The sequence below is a fragment of the Hetaerina americana genome, unplaced genomic scaffold, assembly GCF_022747635.1.
Source record: "Hetaerina americana unplaced genomic scaffold, ioHetAmer1.1.p SCAF_8, whole genome shotgun sequence".
NCBI lineage: Eukaryota > Metazoa > Arthropoda > Insecta > Odonata > Calopterygidae > Hetaerina > Hetaerina americana.
Genome location: NW_027287427.1, coordinates 36779622 through 36802600, shown reverse-complemented (window position 1 = coordinate 36802600; position 22979 = coordinate 36779622). Strand labels below are relative to the sequence as shown.

The following is a 22979-nucleotide window of genomic DNA, read 5'->3' as shown; positions in this document are numbered from 1 at the left end:
GTCTTGCGACGGTGGAGCAGAGAGCAAGGAGGCTGTATTTTTGGGTCTGCAGGAGGAGTTGAAGAGGGCTAAGGCAGAGGTGCGATTGCGGGACGAAGAGGTGATGCGCCTGAGCCGAGTTCGTGAGGAGGTGGAAGCTGAACTCGAGGAACTCACTGCTAGTCTATTTCAAGTGAGTAATTAGATAGTTTGAAATTCAGAATGGAAATATTAAAAGGAGCTTGAATATTGGAGGGTCCTTTTAATATTTTGCAGGATATTAAATTGAAAAACTAAATATCTGTTAATTATTTCAAGTGGAACAGAAGAGAGAGGATCATAAAACTCCTTGATCATTAGCTCGAAAGTTAGATGCTTACATGACTGTTTTTAGGAAAAAACATTGTAGGTTTAACCGTTGACAGCTACTATGTAAGCCAAGAGATATTAGGTAAGAATTTAGTTTGGTTGGAAATCCCGGGAATCTGAAATGTAACATCTTGGGCTTGGTTGTGGTTGCCTGTGTTAGTGTGCTCACAAGCATGATTTTTATGTGCTCTCCTGTCATATCAGTGATTAAGCCCAAAAGGCAGTAGTCTGTAGAAAGGGCATGTTTAAAGAGGTCGGAGGATTTTGGGAGGTTGTAAATATTGCCAAGACCAACAAAAATGGCCATCACTTGTGAGATTTGGAAAAATGACTATTCATTTTTGCTACACAACCCAAATACAGCTAAATATTATCTGCATCAACATCATCAGATTGTAACATTTTTATTTTCAGTAGTAGAGTAGTTGGAGAAAGGTATGAGGGGTAACGGCATTGTTAATTGGGAGAAGAGGAGGCATTGTGAAGGAAAGGACGTAAAGAAAGATAAGAATTTAGTGTAGGGATTAGTTCTATGGCTATGTTCAATATATTTTAAATTATTATATTTCAGATTTGATTGGCAATTGTTGTTTCAAGGTTGGTTAAAGAGTAGCAAAGTTTCATTGGTTATTGTTGGGTTTATTTGTGTTCTCAAGAAAAATAATTACTACCTTGATCAAAAATTTCCCGGAATTTATTCAGAAAATTAAAAATACAAGTTTATTCATCTAAATCTATATTGTCCCCTTCAAAGTAATCCCCATCGACTGCAACACACTTATGCCAGCGCTTGATCCAATCCTCGAAACATTTTTTATATTCGGTTTTCGGTATGTCCATCAGTGCTTCCTGCGATTTTTCCATTACTTCCTCTCGGCTGCTAAAACGCGTTCCCCGTAATGGTTTTTTAACTCGATTGAACAGAAAGAAGTCACAGGGAGCCAAATCAGGTGAATTCGGTGGCTGTTGGATGGTATTTGTTGCATTTTTCGTCAAAAAATTACGAATAATGATAGCACTGTGCGACGGTGCGTTATCATGGTGCAAAATCCACGAGTTTTCTGCCCACATTTCTGGTCTCTTTCGGCGAATTGCTTCACGCAAACGTCTCATAACGCCCAAATAATACTCTTTGTTTACTGTCTGGCCTTCTGGCAAAAATTCATGATGCACTACACCGTTGAAATCCGTCAGCATTGCCTTCTTTTTTGACTGAAAACGACGTGGTTTTTTTGGTCTCGGCTCATTTGGTGAACGCCATTCACTTGCCTGATGTCTGGATTGCGTGTCGTACTCATAAACCCACGTCTCGTCTCCAGTAATGATCCTTTTGATGAATGTGGGATCGGATTCAGCCTCGCAAATCATGTCTTTTGCGACGTCAACACGGTCTCTTTTTTGCATGAAATTGAGGTCTTTTGGCACCAACTTTGCTGCTACATGACGGAAACCCAAATCATTAACCACAATGTCTTGGGCGGATCCATAGGCAATGTTCAAGTCCTCCGCTATTTCTCTGATGGTTAATTTGCGGTTATTGACCAACATTTCTTTTACTTTATCAATTTTTTCACCGACTTTCGATGTCGATGGTCTGCCACTGCGTTCATCATCTTCGATTGACTCACGACCACTTCTGAACCGCTCGTGCCACTGGTAAACGACCGTTTTTTTTAGAGAATCGTTGCCGAAACACTTTTCCAACATTTCCAACGTCCGTGCGCCACTAAATCCGTTTTTTACGCAAAATTTAATACAAGTTCGTTGTTGCAAATTTAAATCCATTTCTGCAATTGTAAAAAATCGCCAACACACACAGAGATAGATGTACTCTTGGCTACGTAACTTTTGCAAATGTCAAGTTATGACACTAAGATTTAAAGGGAATATCAACAACAGATGTACCAATTTAACAAAAAAACAGAACTCAAATCGGAACGATGGGAGCGCCACACGGTGGTTATTCCGGGAACTTTTTGATCAAGGTAGTATATCAACTCCACCCATCTACATTACTTTGAAATCTGTTTTCCCCTTGTCCTAGAGCATATGAAAAACAAAACCTCATCTGTTAAATACAAAAGTCAGTGAGTCTCTGATGAAATTCGTTGGCTTTCAAAGAAGATGAAAGATGCAGCTGTGTGCTACAAAAACAAATCAGATCCAGCTGACCATCAGGAATATTCAGTACTCAAGAAAAGTTATTGCCAAACCTTACAGTGTGTTTAAAAAACCTTTCAACAACAATACACTTACCAATGCAGACAATAAATCTAAAGAGATCTGGAAAATTATTAATGACTCCAAGGGTTCAAATAATTTACTACAAGATCTTCAACTGTATGACTCTGCTGAAAATTCTATTCCAAATTACACTAAAATGGCCTCCATTCTAAATAATTTCTACCTATCCCATAAAAATCCCACAGTTTCAGTCAATTCAGCTAATTATTCTCATATTCCCAATACATGCAATTCATTATATCTATTCCCCTCTTCAGCTTTGGAACTGACCAACATAATCAATAAATTCCGTAACAAATTTAGTAGTGGATCAGATGGCATCCCAGGGATAGTCATTAAAGGGTCATTTGATACAAGTAAACATCAGCTGTTATTCTTAATTAATCCCTAAACATTGGAATTACCCCAAACCCTCTTTAATCAGCTAAAATAGTACTAATATAAAGGTACAGGTTGCAAAATGGCCATGAATTCTTATAGACCAATATCCCTGCTGAACCAGTGGGAAAATAACTGAAATAGTTTTCTATCATCATCTAGTATCATATCTTTTAACATACAGCCTATTCTACACATCTCAACATGGATTTAGAAAAACAAGATCCACTACAACAGCCACATATCACATGGTGAATCAAATACTTTTAGGATTGGATAATAGAATAGAAACTTTTGGATTATTTTTGATTTCACTAAAGCTTTTAACTGCGTCAATCATCAGCTACTCTTATATAACCTAAAGCGTTTGGCATAACAGGCACAACCTACATAAGGAATGAATCATATCTAAGTGAACGGCATCAGCATGTGGAGCTCTTCAAAAATAGCTTCAAATTTGTTTCTCCTGGTAGAGAAGTAACACTGGGTGTTCCCCAGGGTTCTGTACTTGGCCATCTTTTATTTTTAATTTATATTAATGATCTACCAGATGAGCTTAAGTCCATAAAGGGAATAGACCCATTACTGAACGCTGATGATACAAATCTTATTGTGTCAGCCTACTCACTGGACTTCAACACAACAATTTCAGAGTGTAAAAATCATTCGCCTTGACCGGGATTTAAACCCAGATCCCTCAATGTCCGGTCGAGTGCTTTAGCCAGTTAAGCAATCGAGGCGTCCTCTTAAACTCTGTAATTTTGAGGGCTTTAAAGGAACAAGATATTGTGGTGAAATACTGTACACACAATGTCACAGGCATTCGTAGTCGTGAATTCAACTATGGACCCCTGAGTGTGCAGTATCTGTACAAATTCATGATAACTTCAAAGTTCTGGGTGCACGTTATTGATGGGTGAATATACAACAAATCACCAGACTAATAAATTAATTATTATTATATAATTTATAAAGATAGTATTTGTTTAATTACTTATTTTTGATAGCGGTACAGACTTTGACAGTCATTCAGTTTAAACCTTTCCTCTTTTTGATCCAAGGAAGTTGGCAATTAGAATATTTGACATCTCACCTTTATTTTAAGTTTTAAAAAGTTATCCAGCTGCTCATTAAAATCAAAAAGGATAGATTCTATGCCATATTTTAAATCTTAATCATTTCCACAGCTTTCATGGTGCCATGGTCTGATTGAAAAATTTTAATTCCATGATGAATCAAAAGACCATCAATATATACGCATCCAGAAATATCAGATGGGCAGCATAAGATGCTGGGAAATGGACTTGCCCAAAAATATGGACTTAATGCTGGGTGCATAGTGCCACATGCAGACAGTGAATCACTCATAATATCAAGATACCACTGTAGACACTATTTGTAGGCCTCCCTACTTCCAATTAACAGTACATGAAAATAATAGAATACTAGATAAGAATAATAATGAATCATGAAAGAATAGAATAATAGATAAACTGTATCTTGGACTTATTTTTCACCATACTTATCATATCTGCACACCATCATAATGTACAGCCATATTGAGTTAAAGGATTTAATGATATTCGACTCATAAATACTACCTGGTATTTACACACTACATCTTGTATCTTATATCATTAGTGTTCCAACTTTTTTTTCACATTATAAGAATTTAACTTTGTTCGATTAATCATCATCCATAAGATAATTTTTCAGCATCAAAATTTCTTCATTTAAAACACATTCAACGACTTTGAGTATTGAATTATTCAGTTTGCAGATGGAATTCATGATAATTTATACTCATTTTACAAAGAATTATTTTACAAGTAATTGAACCATTACTGATTGTCATTGAATGAAACTTTTAGTTAGCAGGACCAGTTATTTAGGCCCAAAGGGAATAAATAAGAAAGGAAATTCTTTCTGCTCTTTCATTTCTGACATGGATTTGTAATAACAAAGTGGAAAGCCTCACCCGATTTCTACACAGCTGAGATATACAGTGCCACTGCTCCTGGTCTCCAAGTTTCATACGATAATTGCATGTCCTTGACACCCCAAGAAGGGAACATTTCCTACAAAATGAAACAAATTACTTGATCATGCTTTAGAATTCTAAAAAAAAACACCAAGTTCGTTCATCAGTCAACCATAAATGCATGCATGAAACATTAAGTACTCAGTATTTACAAATGACACAAGACATTATGGTTTTAAGTCTCATTAGACTCTAGATCTAGACTTTTAAGTACCATACATAAAAAGCCATTAAAGGAATCATTGACTTTAAGCAGACCATATAACCAATAGAGTAACATCCCATCAAGTTAACATTTTCTGCCATTGCCTTCTACAAGAAATTATTTCAAAATTAGATAAAACTAAATTAAACTGAGAGCGAAACTACAATATTGCCAGAGAGTCCTTTTACCTAGGAAAGAGTATTTTCGACTTGTCCGGAATGGCCTCAATGAAGATCTGACCATCCATGGCAGCTGCCAAAACTTTTTCTCCGATTTCCTCATTTGAAAAAGCAAGCGAAGGTTTTATATCTTCCCGGAAGACTCTTTCTATGAAACTATTAGACAGATCAATGGTGGGTTGAGTACGCCAAATAGTGAATTCCTGTAGGACAACTGGATCCACCTAAGTTGGGCGACAAATAAGTAAATATTGATTTAGCATATTCTTAGATGCTACACTACTAAAAGGAATAATATGTGAGAATTATTATCATGGTAAAATCTTATTTATTATTGATCTTTATCAGTTCCATGCCAATAGTAATCACAATATTAAAATAGCTAACATTTTATAAAGCTTGCAAATAAAAAAATCCACTGTAATTAGAATTAAGGGATGTAAAATATCATTTTTCTCAGAGTAATTCTCATTAAAAGATAAAATCTTATTCACCAGCACTAAAATTGTGAATTTCATTTCATTAACAGTGATATTGTGAATAAAATATACATGTTCACACAATATAATTGTGAAAATATTCTTATGATGCATAATATGCACCTCATTGCCCACCTTCTCATAACATTGACATCACCCTTCTTACATCCCTCATTTGATATTCCTAGAGAAGGGAACCTTGCCTTCTTCTTGGATGAAGATACTCCTTAAATCCCCAAGTAAGCCGAACATGAACATACTTTCTTTTGTTGTACGTTTGCAAATTTGACTCTGCAGTAAATTTCATAGGATTTACGCATACGTGCGAGCCAATTCCGGGTCCCACATTTCCGTCATTACGGAGAGAGTGAGGTTCAGTTGGACTATCTACTCCCCAAGTCATGTGTAAGAAACATGAGATCTTGTTCACTCATGTGTTATCGCTACGGATATTTCAGTATGAGTGACTATTAAATAATTTGTAGTCGTGGTACACAGCAAGTCAACTGAACAATTTAGTTATTCACTTCTAATCCAGCTATGTCTAAGTAAAATCAGTACTTGACTTGCTTTTTCGTAAATTACATATACGCAACTTGAAATACGAGCTCGAAGGTATGTATCGCATACCTTCTATTAATCACCAAAACGAGTAGTCGGCGGTTTTATATACATTCCAAACTTAGTTCCAAGGCTCGGTGATGTCAACGACAATTTTGCTGTGCAAAATTCTGATACAATACAATATTCTCAACCTCTCTCCCCTCCCACCATTAAGAATCTAATCTGTAAGCGTGAAAATAAAATATAAATAAATAAAATACAAATTCCGAGGTTTCAATGGTTTTTATATTGAAAAAAAATCTTTGATCTATGACTTCTGGTTACGATTTTTATATCTTCATAATTATACGAGGGTCATCCGGAAAGTAGTACCCGTTCGTGAAATAAAAAGACAAAAGTAAATATTAACAAACATAAAAAATTTTATTTGAAAGAGGATACTTTAAACTACTTCTCAACATAATCTCCAAGCAAATTAAGGCATTTGTCATAACGTGTGACAAGTTTCTGTATTCCTGCTGCATAGTCCTTCGCCGCCAGCTCATTGAGATACGCGAGGGACCCATCTTGCACAAATTTTTGCATAATGCAGATGGTGTTTAACAATTTCATGAACAATTGTTCGAGAAACATTGGGAAAATGCTCACAGATGTCATCAATTGTGACGCGCCGATCGTTCCTCACGAATTCGTCAACTGAGCTCACCAGTTGGTCTGTAATGACAGACGGTCTCCCCGAACGCTCATCGTCGTGTGTGTTCCCCCTCCCCATGTTGAAGTTGCGACACCACCGCCGAACAGACGACTCGTCCATTACATTGTCTCCATACACCTCCTTTAATTGGCAATGAATATCACATGGGCGAACGTTTCTTGCATTGAGGAATTTAATCACTGCCCTCACTTCACAACTGGCGGCGTTCTCAATTTTTTTAAACATTGTAAACAATCACAGAAACAACACAGGCAATGCTAGCGTCACGCAACTTGGCTCAGAGAAGGCAGACAAGCCACTGAAGCTATCTGACCTCGTCCAGCGGCTACTCGCGTCGTCAGCACTTCATGCGGCACGAACGGGTACTACTTTCCGGATGACCCTCGTACATACACTTGCATGACTTTTAAATGTGCAAATCACTAATGAAATTTTAGCTATAGCAACATAAAAAAATATGCAGCACTAAAGATATAAGGGGCCATTGAAAACCTTTACATGATCTGTTGACTGATCTCAATCTATTTAAAAATTTTTCATAGAATGCCATTCTTGCTCCATGAAAAAGTTGAACTCAGTTGTATGGCTTTGGCAAATTAAAAATGACTTTATTGGAGGTTTAAACAATCATGACTCTCTTTACACTGTTTACATGGCATAATAATTATCTAAATGTCCTAAGAATCTCCTCGTAGTAGTAAAAATGTGCATCATAACATTTCATTCTATTTCCTGCTTCATGCACCAATGATTAACAATTTCTTACGCAAGAAATAAAAAGGAACATGGTGGTCCAGTGCTGAGTTAAAGACCAGAGGCCCCAGGTTCCATTCTGGATGACACTTATGGACACCCTCAGCTGCTTTAACCACGCTGTGTGGTTTTTTTGGAACCAGAACTCCTTGTGCAAATGCAGATCACATACGGAAAGGAAATATCTACCCTACCCTATTATGTACTTTTCACATGTAGTGAGGCTTCGTACGAGGTAGGCTGAAAAGTTTCCCAAACTTAATTTATTGCAAAACAATACTTCACTGACAAATTATTGGTCTGGGTCCACTTCAAAGTAGTCTCCTAATCAAATACACTTATACCAACAATGTTTCCACTTTTTGAAACAGTCCTGGAATGCTCATTAGTTCTACAGTTGAATTTTTCTCTGGAATGGTGGCAAATCTTTTTCCTTTGAGTAGCGTTTTTAGTTTGGGGAACACGAAAAGGGTCACATGGGGCCAGGTCGGGTGAGTATGGTGGGTGAGGAAGCACAGAGGCTTTGGCTAAAAACTCATGAACTAGATGAATGGTGCATGGTCAAGTAGAAAAATACACTCGCTGTTCCCCCTAAGTTTGGACCTTTCTTGCCTGATTCTCTTTCTTAGGCATTTCATAACCCCCAGGTAGGACTCCACGCTGACTGTCTGGGCTTTATTGACTGGATTTTGGCCTTTTGACTGTCTTCCACTGATTACTGCCCCTTTTTGAACTGGGTTAACCACTCATGACACATGGTGCGTTTCATAGCATTCTCACCATAAGCCTTGATAATCAGCTCAAAAGTTTCCATAAAGGATTTGCAGAGTTTCATGCTGAGTTTCAACGAACAAACCTGCGCCTTCAAAGAGCTAATTTCCACAGATCCAATTTTTGCCCCACTTCTCGAACACCCATTCACATAAAAGCCCCTAACTAATCAACAAAACAACATATCAACAAAGTGATTGAAGGCAGTTATTCAGGAAGTTTCTGGGGACACAATTCCTCCAAGCTGATTAACAAATATTTAACAGGAGGTGCACTATAAAAAAGTTCAAGAACTTTTTGAACAGATCTGGTATGAGGCCAGATCTACCCTTACCTATAAAACCAACTTTCAGGTTGATTATTTAAGTGGTACAGAAGAAAAAAAAATTCAACTGATTTCATTCACGGTAACGCCTATTGAGAAGAAATTTCTCTATCTTGACATCATAAGTCATGTGATATTCATTATCTGGCATTGAAGCCAGTAAATATTAGAGAGATACATAGCTGGGTTGTAGACTTTAAGCTCCAGTATTGTGATTTTTCCAGCAAAGGGATACCTCATATATAATTCTTTATCATAATACAAGTCAAATGTTACTGCTATCGCCATAGTAAAGCATGAACTGCATTGAGGATGCCATGGACTGGATAGACTAACTTATTTTGATGCATTACCCTCATACTTTAGTTGAGTTTTTATGCAAGAGTGTACTGAAAGTAAAACATGGTTCCATGAAATATATTACACCATTTGCACACAAAGTGCTCACAAAGCTTACCTCCCACTCTTCACGGCTGGCAACCTGAGCTGCATCTACCACTGCAGTGGCCACTAGCTGCTGTGTTAGAGGTTCTTTACAAGGAGATTCTGGAGGTGAACTCTCTCGACCATATTTAAGGTTAAAGTGAGAAGGAGATCTTCTATGTTTACGGTTGAATGAAGTGCCTGCAATAATTAACATGAGTCAGAACAGAATACAGATGTGTTTCAATTTCTGAGACAAAAAACAAAATGGAATCATCAAAACTAATGGCAATCATAAACAGAAAAAAATTATCAAAACCTGAACTGATATTTTCACTTGGTAAGAACATGTTCTACAGCAAACAAGTCACATTACTACTTTTGCTCACCAAGAAATGGTATCAAATAAAACAATAGCCTACACATTAGGTGCATCTTTACTTGAGCATTTTAGCCCAAATGCACCAAAAGGGTGGAGCAGGAGGAAATAATGAGACCAAGTAACTCAAAAAAATGCTCACTGTTTTCAATGTGTTTACATAAGCTTGCCTTGTTCCCTCCAATTTCTTCAGTTAAAAAAGAGTTACCATACCTACAGCCCCTTTCATTGCACTTTATTCCTCAGCCAAAAAGGAAATCAAGGAAAACATGTTTGAGTTGACAATTTTCTAAATACAAATTAAGACTTCTAATTGCCTTACAATTATGCCATCCCAAAAATTTTATTTGTAAATTGATACAAAATTATAATTTTCTATTCCCTTCAAATGATTTGCATGAACATTTAAACAACATGTATACGTTCAAACCCTTCCTTTCTCCTAAAAATTGCTGGATCCACAACACTACAATAAAAATTGACATTAAAACAATATTTTTTAGCAGAAAAAAATATCCTACCAGCATTTTTAATTATATTTTTTGATTGTGAGGGTGTTGTGCACAAGGAATTTGCTTCAAGAGGTCAGGCGATCAACAAAGAATATTATGTTGAAGTTCTGAAAAGATAACGTGATTCTGTGAGAAGAAAACGACCGCATCTCTGGTCAAGGAGTGGCTGGCTTCTTCGCCACAATAACGCAACAGTGCATTCATTGAACCTTGTGCAGCAATTTTTGGCAAAACACAAGATTGTACAGCTTCACCAGCCTCCATTCAGTCTCAACATAGCTCCCTGTAACTTTTGGATGAAAATGGCTCTCAAAGGAAAGCAGTTTGATGACATTGAGACGATTCAGAGTAATGCGATGCATGAGCTGAAGGCCATTCCAAAATCTGCATTCGAGGACTGCTTTAAGATGCGAAGGCACTGGTGAGAGCGTGTGGTTCAATCAAATGGGGACTACTTCAAAGGATGCCACAGCCCGGATGACGAAGATTAGCACCAATGTAGAGATATGAACGCAGGTCGGATAATTTTCAGAAACAACTCTTATATTGTGTCCAAATTGCACTCGAGTGCTTTTATCATACCCACTTTCATGCTTCATTTCACACATCATCTAATGCTTAATCTGGTGGACTTATCCACTAAGTGTATCCAATCATGGGTATGCCAAAAAAATGTGTTATATTTCCTGTAAATTACCAAAGAAAATTCGACTTTGTTGGGAAACTTTTGTTAAATTGTTAACTACTATTTTTTTAAACTATGCACCTTATACAGCATATACTTGTAAAACACTATTAGATCCATGCCTTAAGTTTGTTTTTGTAGACCATTATTTTAACCCATCACGTTTGCCTTATTACCATAATATATTTTCAGAGAGATTTCAATACTTGTAAATTTCTATTTTTTATTTTTGGAGGAGCAAAATTAAAAAAACATTGAATATTTCACGTTGGACTACTGGTGATAGCTCTGGTGATATGTTGTTAGTCGGGGTGAGGTGGAAATGTTCACTGTATTCAGCACTACTTAGCATTCAACTTTTTGTAAATATTTCCAACTACAAGTGGATACCTGCATACAAACCTAAACAAAATAGGGATTATTTTACTCATACAATAATTATCATTATTGTTATTTATTATCATTGTATATTTAAAACTCATTTTTCACCAAGTCTTCTCCTAGATCTAACAATGATTATATTTTTCAGACTCAAATGACTCAAGTTTATTGACTCATGTCAAACACTAAATGAAAATGGACTCACCATCTTCCCTAGGGGAGGCACCTCCAATTTGAGGATGTAGGTGAGGATTAGGCCTAGATGGTGTAGAAGTAAGCACTAAAGCTTTCAGGGCAGCTACTTCTGCAGTCAAGACATCAGCTTGCATTCTACATTCTTTCAGGGCTCTTTCTGAAGCTGCCTCTCGTTCGTTCGCCTCCCTTACCATATTGTGGGCCTCCTATTTGAAGAGGATTAATTTACACACAACAATCAGCCACTACACTTTATTTTAAAAACTATGGTTTACATTAAATATTATTGTGATATGATTGCATTAACTTTTAATCATCCAGCTACTCATTCAGTGTAATGAAATGTTTCATCAACAGTATATATATATATATATATATATATATATATATATATATATATATATATATATATATATATATACATATATATATATATATATATATATATATATATATATATATGTTATTCCTTCTGTAATATAGTAAACTATCAATTATCCGTGCTAATGGATGCATGAACGAAAAACATGGAAATTATGGACGTGATATATATAGATAAATATGTAGTCTCTCTTTTTTGTTCAGTGTAATTAATTTTCACTTTTTAGCAATGGAAAGTACATTTTTTCCATCTTTCAGCCAATTTTGCAAGATTGGAATCTTAGTTTTGCAAGGATAAAGAACTGTCTATAAGTGAATATCAGAACATATTTTCCTCAGAAAGCTTAACCAATTACACAACCAAAAAAAACCAAATGACTGGGAAAGGACGAATATTGACAAAGGATTGCTGATATGTATTCCTATCCATCATATGATACCAAATAAAATAATGCAGTGCAGATAGTTCATGACGTATCTGTTGCATAGTAAAACTATAAATTTGCACACCTTAAAGGAGAATATAGAATTCTCAGGGCTAATGAATGCAAGGGAAACGATTATGGTAAAGTATAGATGATACAAAAATATTTGAATTAAAACATTAAAAACTACTAATACATATTTAAGTAAGTCCAGGCATTTTTAACTATTACTTATTTCAAAAATGTAAATCTAAGTTTCAAAGCATTTATTTATCTTCTCAGTAATGACTTCATTAAAATGTTGAGGTGTTGGGAAGAGAGAATAGCAAGGATAATCTAGAAAACAAATATTCTATACATGGATAAGCAAGAGTTAACTGTATTTCCGATATTGCAAATTGTTTTTTGTTTTCACCAATCACTGGCATGCATCCAAGGCCAGCACTTTGAGTCGTCAATCAAATTTCACTTCTAATATAATTTACAGGGCATTCACATGTATTCTTATGTACAATATCCTCTTCTGAGAAGGCACTTTTTCTGATAACACAAAACTCTATGAAACAGCAGTTGGATTTTGGAGAAGTCACAGATCCTACATAGGGAATGACAACACCATTTGAAGGGAATTTTTCTCCCCATGTGACAAGACATGGCAGAGGAGTGAGGACTTGGAATGTCGAACTTAGTCTTTAATTAACTTCACAGATGCATGCCAAAACAAATCAATGTAAACAAATGACATTAATTTGAATTGGATTTTCATTAACATTTTAATTGATACATACAAAACCAATGAGTTTCAAGGGCATACTTTTCACAATTATGTAAAGAAAAATTCCCTAAAAATATCTTTATAATTACATGAATGGTGGTCAAAATGAAAGCTATGTGAATTCACGTATATTTATACACTTGACTAAATTCACCACAGCTAAATTATGTTGAATAAAAGAAAGAAAATAGATTAAAGAGTTACGCACCTAGGACATGATACAAATATAAATGTTTACATGTGAAAAATGTTTTTATTAGAGACACTGAAATAATCTTTTATCTAAATGTAAGAAAAATCATCGGTCAGATTTAAAAATGGAAATTATGTTGAAATGGAAATAAACCAAGACGAAGAACCACATATAATAAATGGCAAGATCATGACCAGCATACTACCTTGATCAAAAAGTTCCCGGAATAACCACCGTGTGGCGCTCCCATCTTTCCGATTTGAGTTCTGTTTTTTTTGTTAAATTGGTACATCTGTTGTTGATATTCCCTTTAAATCTTAGTGTCATAACTTGACATTTGCAAAAGTTACGTAGCCAAGAGTACATCTATCTCTGTGTGTGTTGGCGATTTTTTACAATTGCAGAAATGGATTTAAATTTGCAACAACGAACTTGTATTAAATTTTGCGTAAAAAACGGATTTAGTGGCGCACGGACGTTGGAAATGTTGGAAAAGTGTTTCGGCAACGATTCTCTAAAAAAAACGGTCGTTTACCAGTGGCACGAGCGGTTCAGAAGTGGTCGTGAGTCAATCGAAGATGATGAACGCAGTGGCAGACCATCGACATCGAAAGTCGGTGAAAAAATTGATAAAGTAAAAGAAATGTTGGTCAATAACCGCAAATTAACCATCAGAGAAATAGCGGAGGACTTGAACATTGCCTATGGATCCGCCCAAGACATTGTGGTTAATGATTTGGGTTTCCGTCATGTAGCAGCAAAGTTGGTGCCAAAAGACCTCAATTTCATGCAAAAAAGAGACCGTGTTGACGTCGCAAAAGACATGATTTGCGAGGCTGAATCCGATCCCACATTCATCAAAAGGATCATTACTGGAGACGAGACGTGGGTTTATGAGTACGACACGCAATCCAGACATCAGGCAAGTGAATGGCGTTCACCAAATGAGCCGAGACCAAAAAAACCACGTCGTTTTCAGTCAAAAAAGAAGGCAATGCTGACGGATTTCAACGGTGTAGTGCATCATGAATTTTTGCCAGAAGGCCAGACAGTAAACAAAGAGTATTATTTGGGCGTTATGAGACGTTTGCGTGAAGCAATTCGCCGAAAGAGACCAGAAATGTGGGCAGAAAACTCGTGGATTTTGCACCATGATAACGCACCGTCGCACAGTGCTATCATTATTCGTAATTTTTTGACGAAAAATGCAACAAATACCATCCAACAGCCACCGAATTCACCTGATTTGGCTCCCTGTGACTTCTTTCTGTTCAATCGAGTTAAAAAACCATTACGGGGAACGCGTTTTAGCAGCCGAGAGGAAGTAATGGAAAAATCGCAGGAAGCACTGATGGACATACCGAAAACCGAATATAAAAAATGTTTCGAGGATTGGATCAAGCGCTGGCATAAGTGTGTTGCAGTCGATGGGGATTACTTTGAAGGGGACAATATAGATTTAGATGAATAAACTTGTATTTTTAATTTTCTGAATAAATTCCGGGAAATTTTTGATCAAGGTAGTAATTATTTTTCTTGAGAACACAAATAAACCCAACAATAACCAATGAAACTTTGCTACTCTTTAACCAACCTTGAAACAACAATTGCCAATCAAATCTGAAATATAATAATTTAAAATATATTGAACATAGCCATAGAACTAATCCCTACACTAAATTCTTATCTTTCTTTACGTCCTTTCCTTCACAATGCCTCCTCTTCTCCCAATTAACAATGCCGTTACCCCTCATACCTTTCTCCAACTACTCTACTACTGAAAATAAAAATGTTACAATCTGATGATGTTGATGCAGATAATATTTAGCTGTATTTGGGTTGTGTAGCAAAAATGAATAGTCATTTTTCCAAATCTCACAAGTGATGGCCATTTTTGTTGGTCTTGGCAATATTTACAACCTCCCAAAATCCTCCGACCTCTTTAAACATGCCCTTTCTACAGACTACTGCCTTTTGGGCTTAATCACTGATATGACAGGAGAGCACATAAAAATCATGCTTGTGAGCACACTAACACAGGCAACCACAACCAAGCCCAAGATGTTACATTTCAGATTCCCGGGATTTCCAACCAAACTAAATTCTTACCTAATATCTCTTGGCTTACATAGTAGCTGTCAACGGTTAAACCTACAATGTTTTTTCCTAAAAACAGTCATGTAAGCATCTAACTTTCGAGCTAATGATCAAGGAGTTTTATGATCCTCTCTCTTCTGTTCCACTTGAAATAATTAACAGATATTTAGTTTTTCAATTTAATATCCTGCAAAATATTAAAAGGACCCTCCAATATTCAAGCTCCTTTTAATATTTCCATTCTGAATTTCAAACTATCTAATTACTCACTTGAAATAGACTAGCAGTGAGTTCCTCGAGTTCAGCTTCCACCTCCTCACGAACTCGGCTCAGGCGCATCACCTCTTCGTCCCGCAATCGCACCTCTGCCTTAGCCCTCTTCAACTCCTCCTGCAGACCCAAAAATACAGCCTCCTTGCTCTCTGCTCCACCGTCGCAAGACCATGTCGACCCCACACTTGATGAAATCCCGGGAAATTCTCCAGGTGGTGTCTCTTCCTCGTGATCAGACACAGCTCCATTCTCCAAAATATGATCAGCTACCAGGTGGCCATTGGCAACGGCAGTGGGGTCGCTCCCATCCACACAATTGCCATCGTCCTGGGCAGGGGGCGGCTTCGCTCCCCTGTCCTCAGGGTTCAGTTCTGTCGTCAGGGGAGCCACCGAGGCACCTCCGTCCACCTGCTCCACCCCCTTCATACCCCCCTGACAGCTCCTTAAACCATTATCCACAACCTGTGACCAAGTCACACAATTAAAAATAAATAAGTGATGGAAACTGTAAAGATATGCAAGCTACACTTAGCTAAGTGCAAGAGCTAGACAAGAAATAGTGTATATGTGTCACAGGGACAAAAACACAAGCAATGCACTCAATATGCTTCTGAACTGTGGTTTCTGTAGGTAATCCACAATTTCTGAGGGTAACTACAGAATTTCAGATGGTGAGAGAAATTAATGCCTTGAGAAGAGGCTCACAGTAATACGACCTGCAGTAGACCTTAATAAAATCTTTAAAGAAGATGCCACCCTGCCCACTAAGGGCTAATTAACTGTTTGCTCCAAGATAACAGCATAATTATGAATACAATATAGATTTAAAAATTGTCAACACCACGTTCAGAATATTACGATCACTAAATCATTTCAATATTTGAATATAAAGACCAACAGATATTTATCTTATTTTTACCTATTCTACCAGTCCAATAATTCATTACGACCAAGGAAAAATCAAACACCTACAGAAATAATTGTTCAATTACTATTTGTGTTCATTATTAATTATAATAATTAATACTGAACCTGAAACAAAGTTGAATTTTAAATTTGGTCTTTTTTTTAGTTTTACCTAGAAGTGAAAATTTTAGCTCGAAGGTTTTATTAGCTTATATCTATTCCAAGTACATTTTACTATTCTAAAATTTTGAAGTTTGACATTTTAATTAGATGCAGTTCCTTAGATATATAGTAACCAAAGGTCATGATGACAGATTTCTAAATACTGATCCCAGTGATCTTGAATTGGAGAAGAAATACATACATTATTAATGTATTATTAAGAAATACATACATAATAATTCATTAATTAACATACAATGGAAGTTTTGGGTCTGGGACTGTTCAAAGGTGGAATAGATACATAATGATATCGTTGACTAATAAAATTCCCTGCACATTCAAAAGACTTATGAGTAGCCATTTAACTATATATGATACGTCAAGGATTGACATAACATTTGCTGATATATGGTACTGCTTTCCAATTTGGGTTTGGATACTAGTGGAGGCAAATATTTCATTGGCATTCCAATTCTTACTTCTCTACTAGGAGATCACTTACAATACTTTATGTAAAATACTCCATCTGTTGCATGGGACATCTGACCCCTTGAAACATCTCATTAGCCAAAAGTGATTTCATTTTAGCCTTCCACAAATTTCCAAAGTCCAAGGAACTCCTAACTTTCTTTAACTAGGTATTACCATCCTCAATATATACATACTTCTCTATCCCAATTAGTGGAGTAGACTTTTATGAATACCCTGTAGATGAATTTAAATTACAAATTTTACATCAGATAATATTTCAGTCAAATCCGCTACATAAAGATTTAATTTAGCTTTTAATTGATTATGCTCAGCATTGGATATGGATAATTTTATGATTACTACAGAAAATTTATTTCTTACCAGTGTCACGTACCAGTATCACGTGTACATGATTTTTAAAAGGGGCTTTTTAGCTAAAATTTCCCATTAGTCAAGATGAACCTCAACTGCATACACATGGACGTACATAAATCAACTTTTAAATGAAATATGCCATTAATGAATTCAATTCAAATGAGTTCCTTTTTCATTCCAGCTACAAGGATTTTAATGATCATGGGCACAACATTTATCTGACAAACCACAATTCACAACCGCTAAAAGCTTTATTCTATGCACTTACTTGAATATGATTTCACATTATATGAAAAAAAGATATCCAGCTGCAAATTGTCACTTATCAGCCACTTGTCAGCTGCAAGTGTCAGTTATCTAGCCATCTTGTCAGCATACCAAATTCACCTGTAACAACAAATAATTTGGTTGAAATTTTAAAATATGACTAATGCTATGCTTAATTCATAATTTTTACCAACTCATAAATCCCTTCCAATCATTAATTTTCTGAAGTTATGTTTTTCTTTTAACATTGCCCTCATTATTTAGTTCTACATGTTCTGGAAAATCTTTGCTGCTGGAAAATTCTCTCTAACAATTATTAGTGACCCTAGTGATTTACTCTGAATGCTCATAGTGACACATTTGCAGGGGTTTTATGAGAGTTACAAGTATATAATTCCTATGTAAAAAAACACGAAAATTAAGAGGTGAGTGGATCAGTTAAAATTATACATTTGGTATACATAACTTGTGATACAACAGGAACACTTCACGTCATGTACGTCTTTTATTGGGTGACATCTGATATGTCGCTCAAATTTATTTTTTTTTCATTTTGAAAAATAGGAATGTATATCTCTACGCCTCAATGTTTCTCTAAAACTCTGGAAAAGGTTGAAATTACACATGTAAACACATTATCTCAGACCATAATGTGATTATGGAATTAGATATAATATTCATAGGACTGTAAAACTGCATCCTCACAAAAACCACCACCCTGCATACATTAAAAACTTTGAAGGAGTAATTGAAGAAAGTTGATCAGAAAAGAGGAAATCAGTGATCATCCAGAGGGAAAAGGATGATGGTATACTTACTTATGGAAAGGCAAAACATACATAGTTGTGTAGTTGGGAGACTTTAGTGACAAAATAATTATAATTTTAATTTAGAGGTATTTGCAGCCATAGACTGTAGGCTAGACAGGAACCATGAAATAAGATACTAGGATGGTCAGCAAATGGGAGTCATAAGATGCTGTGCAAGTTGTAATTAAAATTGGAAATGAGTATTGCTAAGGAATGAATGCTTCTCATAGGTGATAAGAAATGCTTTTTCTATAAATTGTATGAAACTCTCTTACAGGAGTGGAGTTAGTGGAACATGAGGACAAAATGAAAATTTTGTCCTCATATTCAATGTCCTTTTATTTCTTGTGCTTTTTGGACAGCGTACATAATGGAAGATCTATTATGCATCAATGTTTCATTAGGTTAACAGTTTTAAAAGAAGTCTAGATATTGTTTTAAAATGTGTTTCAGGAGGGTAATAATAGCCAATAGTGTAGTCAGGTAGAGATACGATGGAGGGATAGGGCATTTTGCCGGCACAGAACAGCAATACTTAAATAAATTCCTGTAGTTCGAAAATTAATTAGCTCTGAATGTTTAAATAGGATTTTGGGTGTACAGCATATGACCTGCTAACAGCATATTATATTAATTGATTAATTACACAAGACACCTGTTGCTTATAGACTTAAATCCCCTGTCAGAAACTGTATTTCACACAACAATTTTTCCTAATTCTCTAATTTTTCCAATAAAACGTTTTTCGTACCCTCTTTATTTTCAAGTTCAAAGAAGAAAAATGTCGCTTTTGAGTTTTATTCTGATACAATAGGATGAAATAACATTTTTTTAATGTTTTAAACACTTAAAATGTTTCTTTTTGTCAAAGTGCTCATCTCTAGTTTATACAGGCAGGGTTATATGCTATATATTCTTTTAGAGAAAGAATGACGAAGGCCTGCTTGGGGATTGAACATATACAGGGAAGTAATGCCTAATGCAACCATAAGAATGTCAGTAAAATGATGATCAACAAGAAGGATGAAATGATAACACAGCACCATTAGTGGGCCCAAGTACAGTTCCAAACTCCAAAACTACAATCACTGGACTGCTGTTATTCAATCTAGAAAGAAATGGGAAATTGCCAAATTATAATGCTGAAGAGCAGCAGATCATTTATCTTTTTTTTTTACTTTTGCAAAAGATGTGGTTATACCCCCTTTGGTGAAAAATCATCACAGCTAACAGCAAAGGCTGCATCCAATATCTCCTTTCTAAATACTGTTAACTTCATCATACTTTATGTAGGGGTTCAGCAATAGAAACTAAAATCACTGACATTTAATATAATGACTGAAAACAACTAATACAACTTCAAGTATCATTGCAGCATTGTAAACAGTGGTATTTTACCATATAGCATCACAGTTTTTGGATTTTTCCTTAGGATTTTCTTTAATAAATCATGCACTTCTCCCAAGAGAATTGCGAGCGAAGTCTGGGAAACACTTATAGATGGGTCTTTCTAGGGGTGACGGTATCCTTCAGTATATGCAGCCCTTGATATTGGCGAATATAAAATCACGTCGCTCTGGCGTTTGAAGTTTCGGGATTAACTATCTTTCATTGTATATTTCGCGTCAAATCGGTGAAATGGGCCTATTTCAGAGTACAGGGTAAATAACTAAATGTTCCAAAATCGCCCATTTAAAAATTGAACGAGTACAAAAACGTATCTTTTAAAAGGTAAACATTTGAGATCTTAACTCACTTTAGTCAAAGGCGCCAAAATGTATCTGTAATATCCGTCAAGAGGAAGGATATTTTACAGACTGAAACAAAATAATGGAAAAAAACGAAGTTGAAAAGGAAAGTTATGCCGGGTTCCGTTGCCTAAAAATTTACACGATTTTGTATTCAACCCCAAATCCAAGCTGAGAGTAAACTATAAAGTTGCGGTATGAGTTCAATCCAAGTAAGAGGATTTGAAAAAAAGCTAATTGCAGAATAGGGTTTCAGGCTATGCCTGATTAAGAGAGGCATAGAAATGTATCGGTGGTTAGTCAGTGCCCTTCCACTAACTACATTAAAGGGTAGAGTACCTTAAAGAAACTTGAGTCATGCAATTTAAATTTCAAAAATGGATGTATTTCCCATTGATGCATTAGCATAACTCCACACAGAGAATGGAGCAGCACCATGTAGGTCTAGGTCACTGTATGGCAACTCACAACACTTGCCGACTGGTTAGCCTCTTGGAGGATAGCGCTATTTTGTGGCCACAATGGCCACATAGGCATGCTAATTTCTCGATCCTTTAACGGCTGCAAGAGGACTGATCGTCCGAATTGTACGTGTAGGCCATCGGGCGACGGTAAATATCCCTGGGCATGACGCTGTCTCTAGCTAACGACGTTATCGCCGGCAGCGGGCTCGATTTTGATCACCAGAGGAATATCCTACAAGAGGATGGCGAGCGGGGATGTAACGCACAGGACGTGCTGGACATCGTTTCCAGTAATCTTCAGTATTACTCGAAGCATGAATCTCACAAAATCTCAGCTCTCTTAGGTCCAGATTCAACGGCTACATTTGTCGATGACTCTAGGGCATATCCACGAGGCATATACCATTATAGAAAAGATTATGAGCCGTAGCAGGCGATCCTTCTGGGATGTGTCCCGACCATTCATTCAAAAGTGGGGCAAGATGCTTCCGGTCGAGGTCATGACGCGGAATACCTCGGTTATATGGGAGCGGAAGGAGAGCTTTTCATCCATGATTATTACAAGATCATTCGATGAGTAGCTCCAGAGGATTATGTGGCCTTGAAGACGAAGGGATGGAACAGGGACACTTCCTTATTATACGGAACATACCAGCTTTGGTTTTTCAAGGGTTGAGGTGGAACCGTCAGCGGTAAAACACAATCACCACCAAGATGAGTTGACGGGGATAAAATGCCCCCATCGCCATTCCCCGAGGGGGCAAATGGCCGCCGCGTCACAGGCGAAGAGGTCGACCACATTATAAATCGAAAGACCCAGGAAATACAGCAGTATAGGATACACATAAAAGAGGACCCAGGACTAATCCTTGGGGTACACCAGTCTAAATGAGACAAGTATATATTGGGCTATAGTAGCCCAATAGTCTACTTAAGCGGGAAGATTCAATCTAGCTCCCCTTCAAGGAATGCTATGCTAACCATGACAGGATGAGGGGGGTGGTCCACAACCATCCCGATGGGAAAGCGGCGTAGCTTCATCTTCCACTACGAATCCCTAGCGCAACACCTCACCACAAGGCTGAGGGCAACAAAGAGCTATCATAATTTATGTATTCGTAATTTTATTTATTGCACCAATGTTTATTTTATTCCATATACCTGTAGTTAGCTTAATGTGTAATGCACATGTGGTATAGACGTCATTCATTTGACCATAATACAAATATTGCGTATAACTGCACTTACGGAAGCATACCTTAACACTATTGCAGTCATTATGTCAGATTATCGCCGAAGGACGCTGAGAGCAATATCAGAAACACTGAATATTTCATTAGATGACGCTCACATGATGGTAAAAGAAAAATTGCACATGAGACGAGTTTGTACGCGGTTGTTTCAGCGAAATCGCGATTATCTAATAACCAATGTGGTGTGTATTCCTCATCCTCCCTATGGTCTATATCTAGCCTCAAGTGAAATTCCCCAATTTGAAGAAAGGCGTTGAAAATAGTTTTTCATCATCAGAAGAAGGCGTGGGTGAATTGACCATGTTTCAAATTGCAACGTCTGCCGCTAAAGCAATACGAGAGTAAGATCAATGAAACTTGTACCACAAATAAATTTACATTAAGCTAGCAATAAAACTTTTTGTACAATAAATAAAGCGAATTAAAATTATGATCACCAGTTATTGAACGATACTCGTGATACGACATGAATAACAAGGCAGAGCAGACTGCTTTGGTGTTGACATCGGTCGCGATAAGTGATTAAAGCATGTAGGAGTACGTGGGTTAAGGAGTGTCTTTGCCGGAAACCATATTATGCTCTTCATTTTCACTTGTTGGAGCTAGGGACACGGAAATATCCTCTCGAACAGCTTGCCAAGGTCGCCTGGGAAAGAGATAGGGCAGTAATTTTCTGATTTAGAAGTCTTTCCCACTCTTCGGAAGGCAGCTGACAATTGCCGTATATGTCGTAGGAATAGAAAATATATAGGATATAGGAAAATAAATGTTATTTTACACGCAGCCTACGTTGAACATACGTT

The 22979-nt window shown here is 36.6% G+C and overlaps 1 protein-coding gene across 1 annotated transcript in view; it reads right to left on the bottom strand.

The window, feature by feature from the left end:
• The window catches only part of LOC139698105 (guanine nucleotide exchange factor for Rab-3A-like), a 37287-nt gene that overhangs the window by 6591 nt on the left and 7717 nt on the right, over window positions 1-22979 (bottom strand). The window contains exons 2-7 of the mRNA XM_071597020.1: window positions 17904-18022; window positions 15719-16183; window positions 11588-11783; window positions 9460-9626; window positions 5405-5619; window positions 4949-5048 (exon numbers count right to left, since the gene is read on the bottom strand). Coding sequence (XP_071453121.1) covers window positions 4949-5048; window positions 5405-5619; window positions 9460-9626; window positions 11588-11783; window positions 15719-16147 — 1107 coding nt within the window. The 5' untranslated portion in view covers window positions 16148-16183; window positions 17904-18022. The remainder of the gene's footprint in view (window positions 1-4948; window positions 5049-5404; window positions 5620-9459; window positions 9627-11587; window positions 11784-15718; window positions 16184-17903; window positions 18023-22979) is intronic.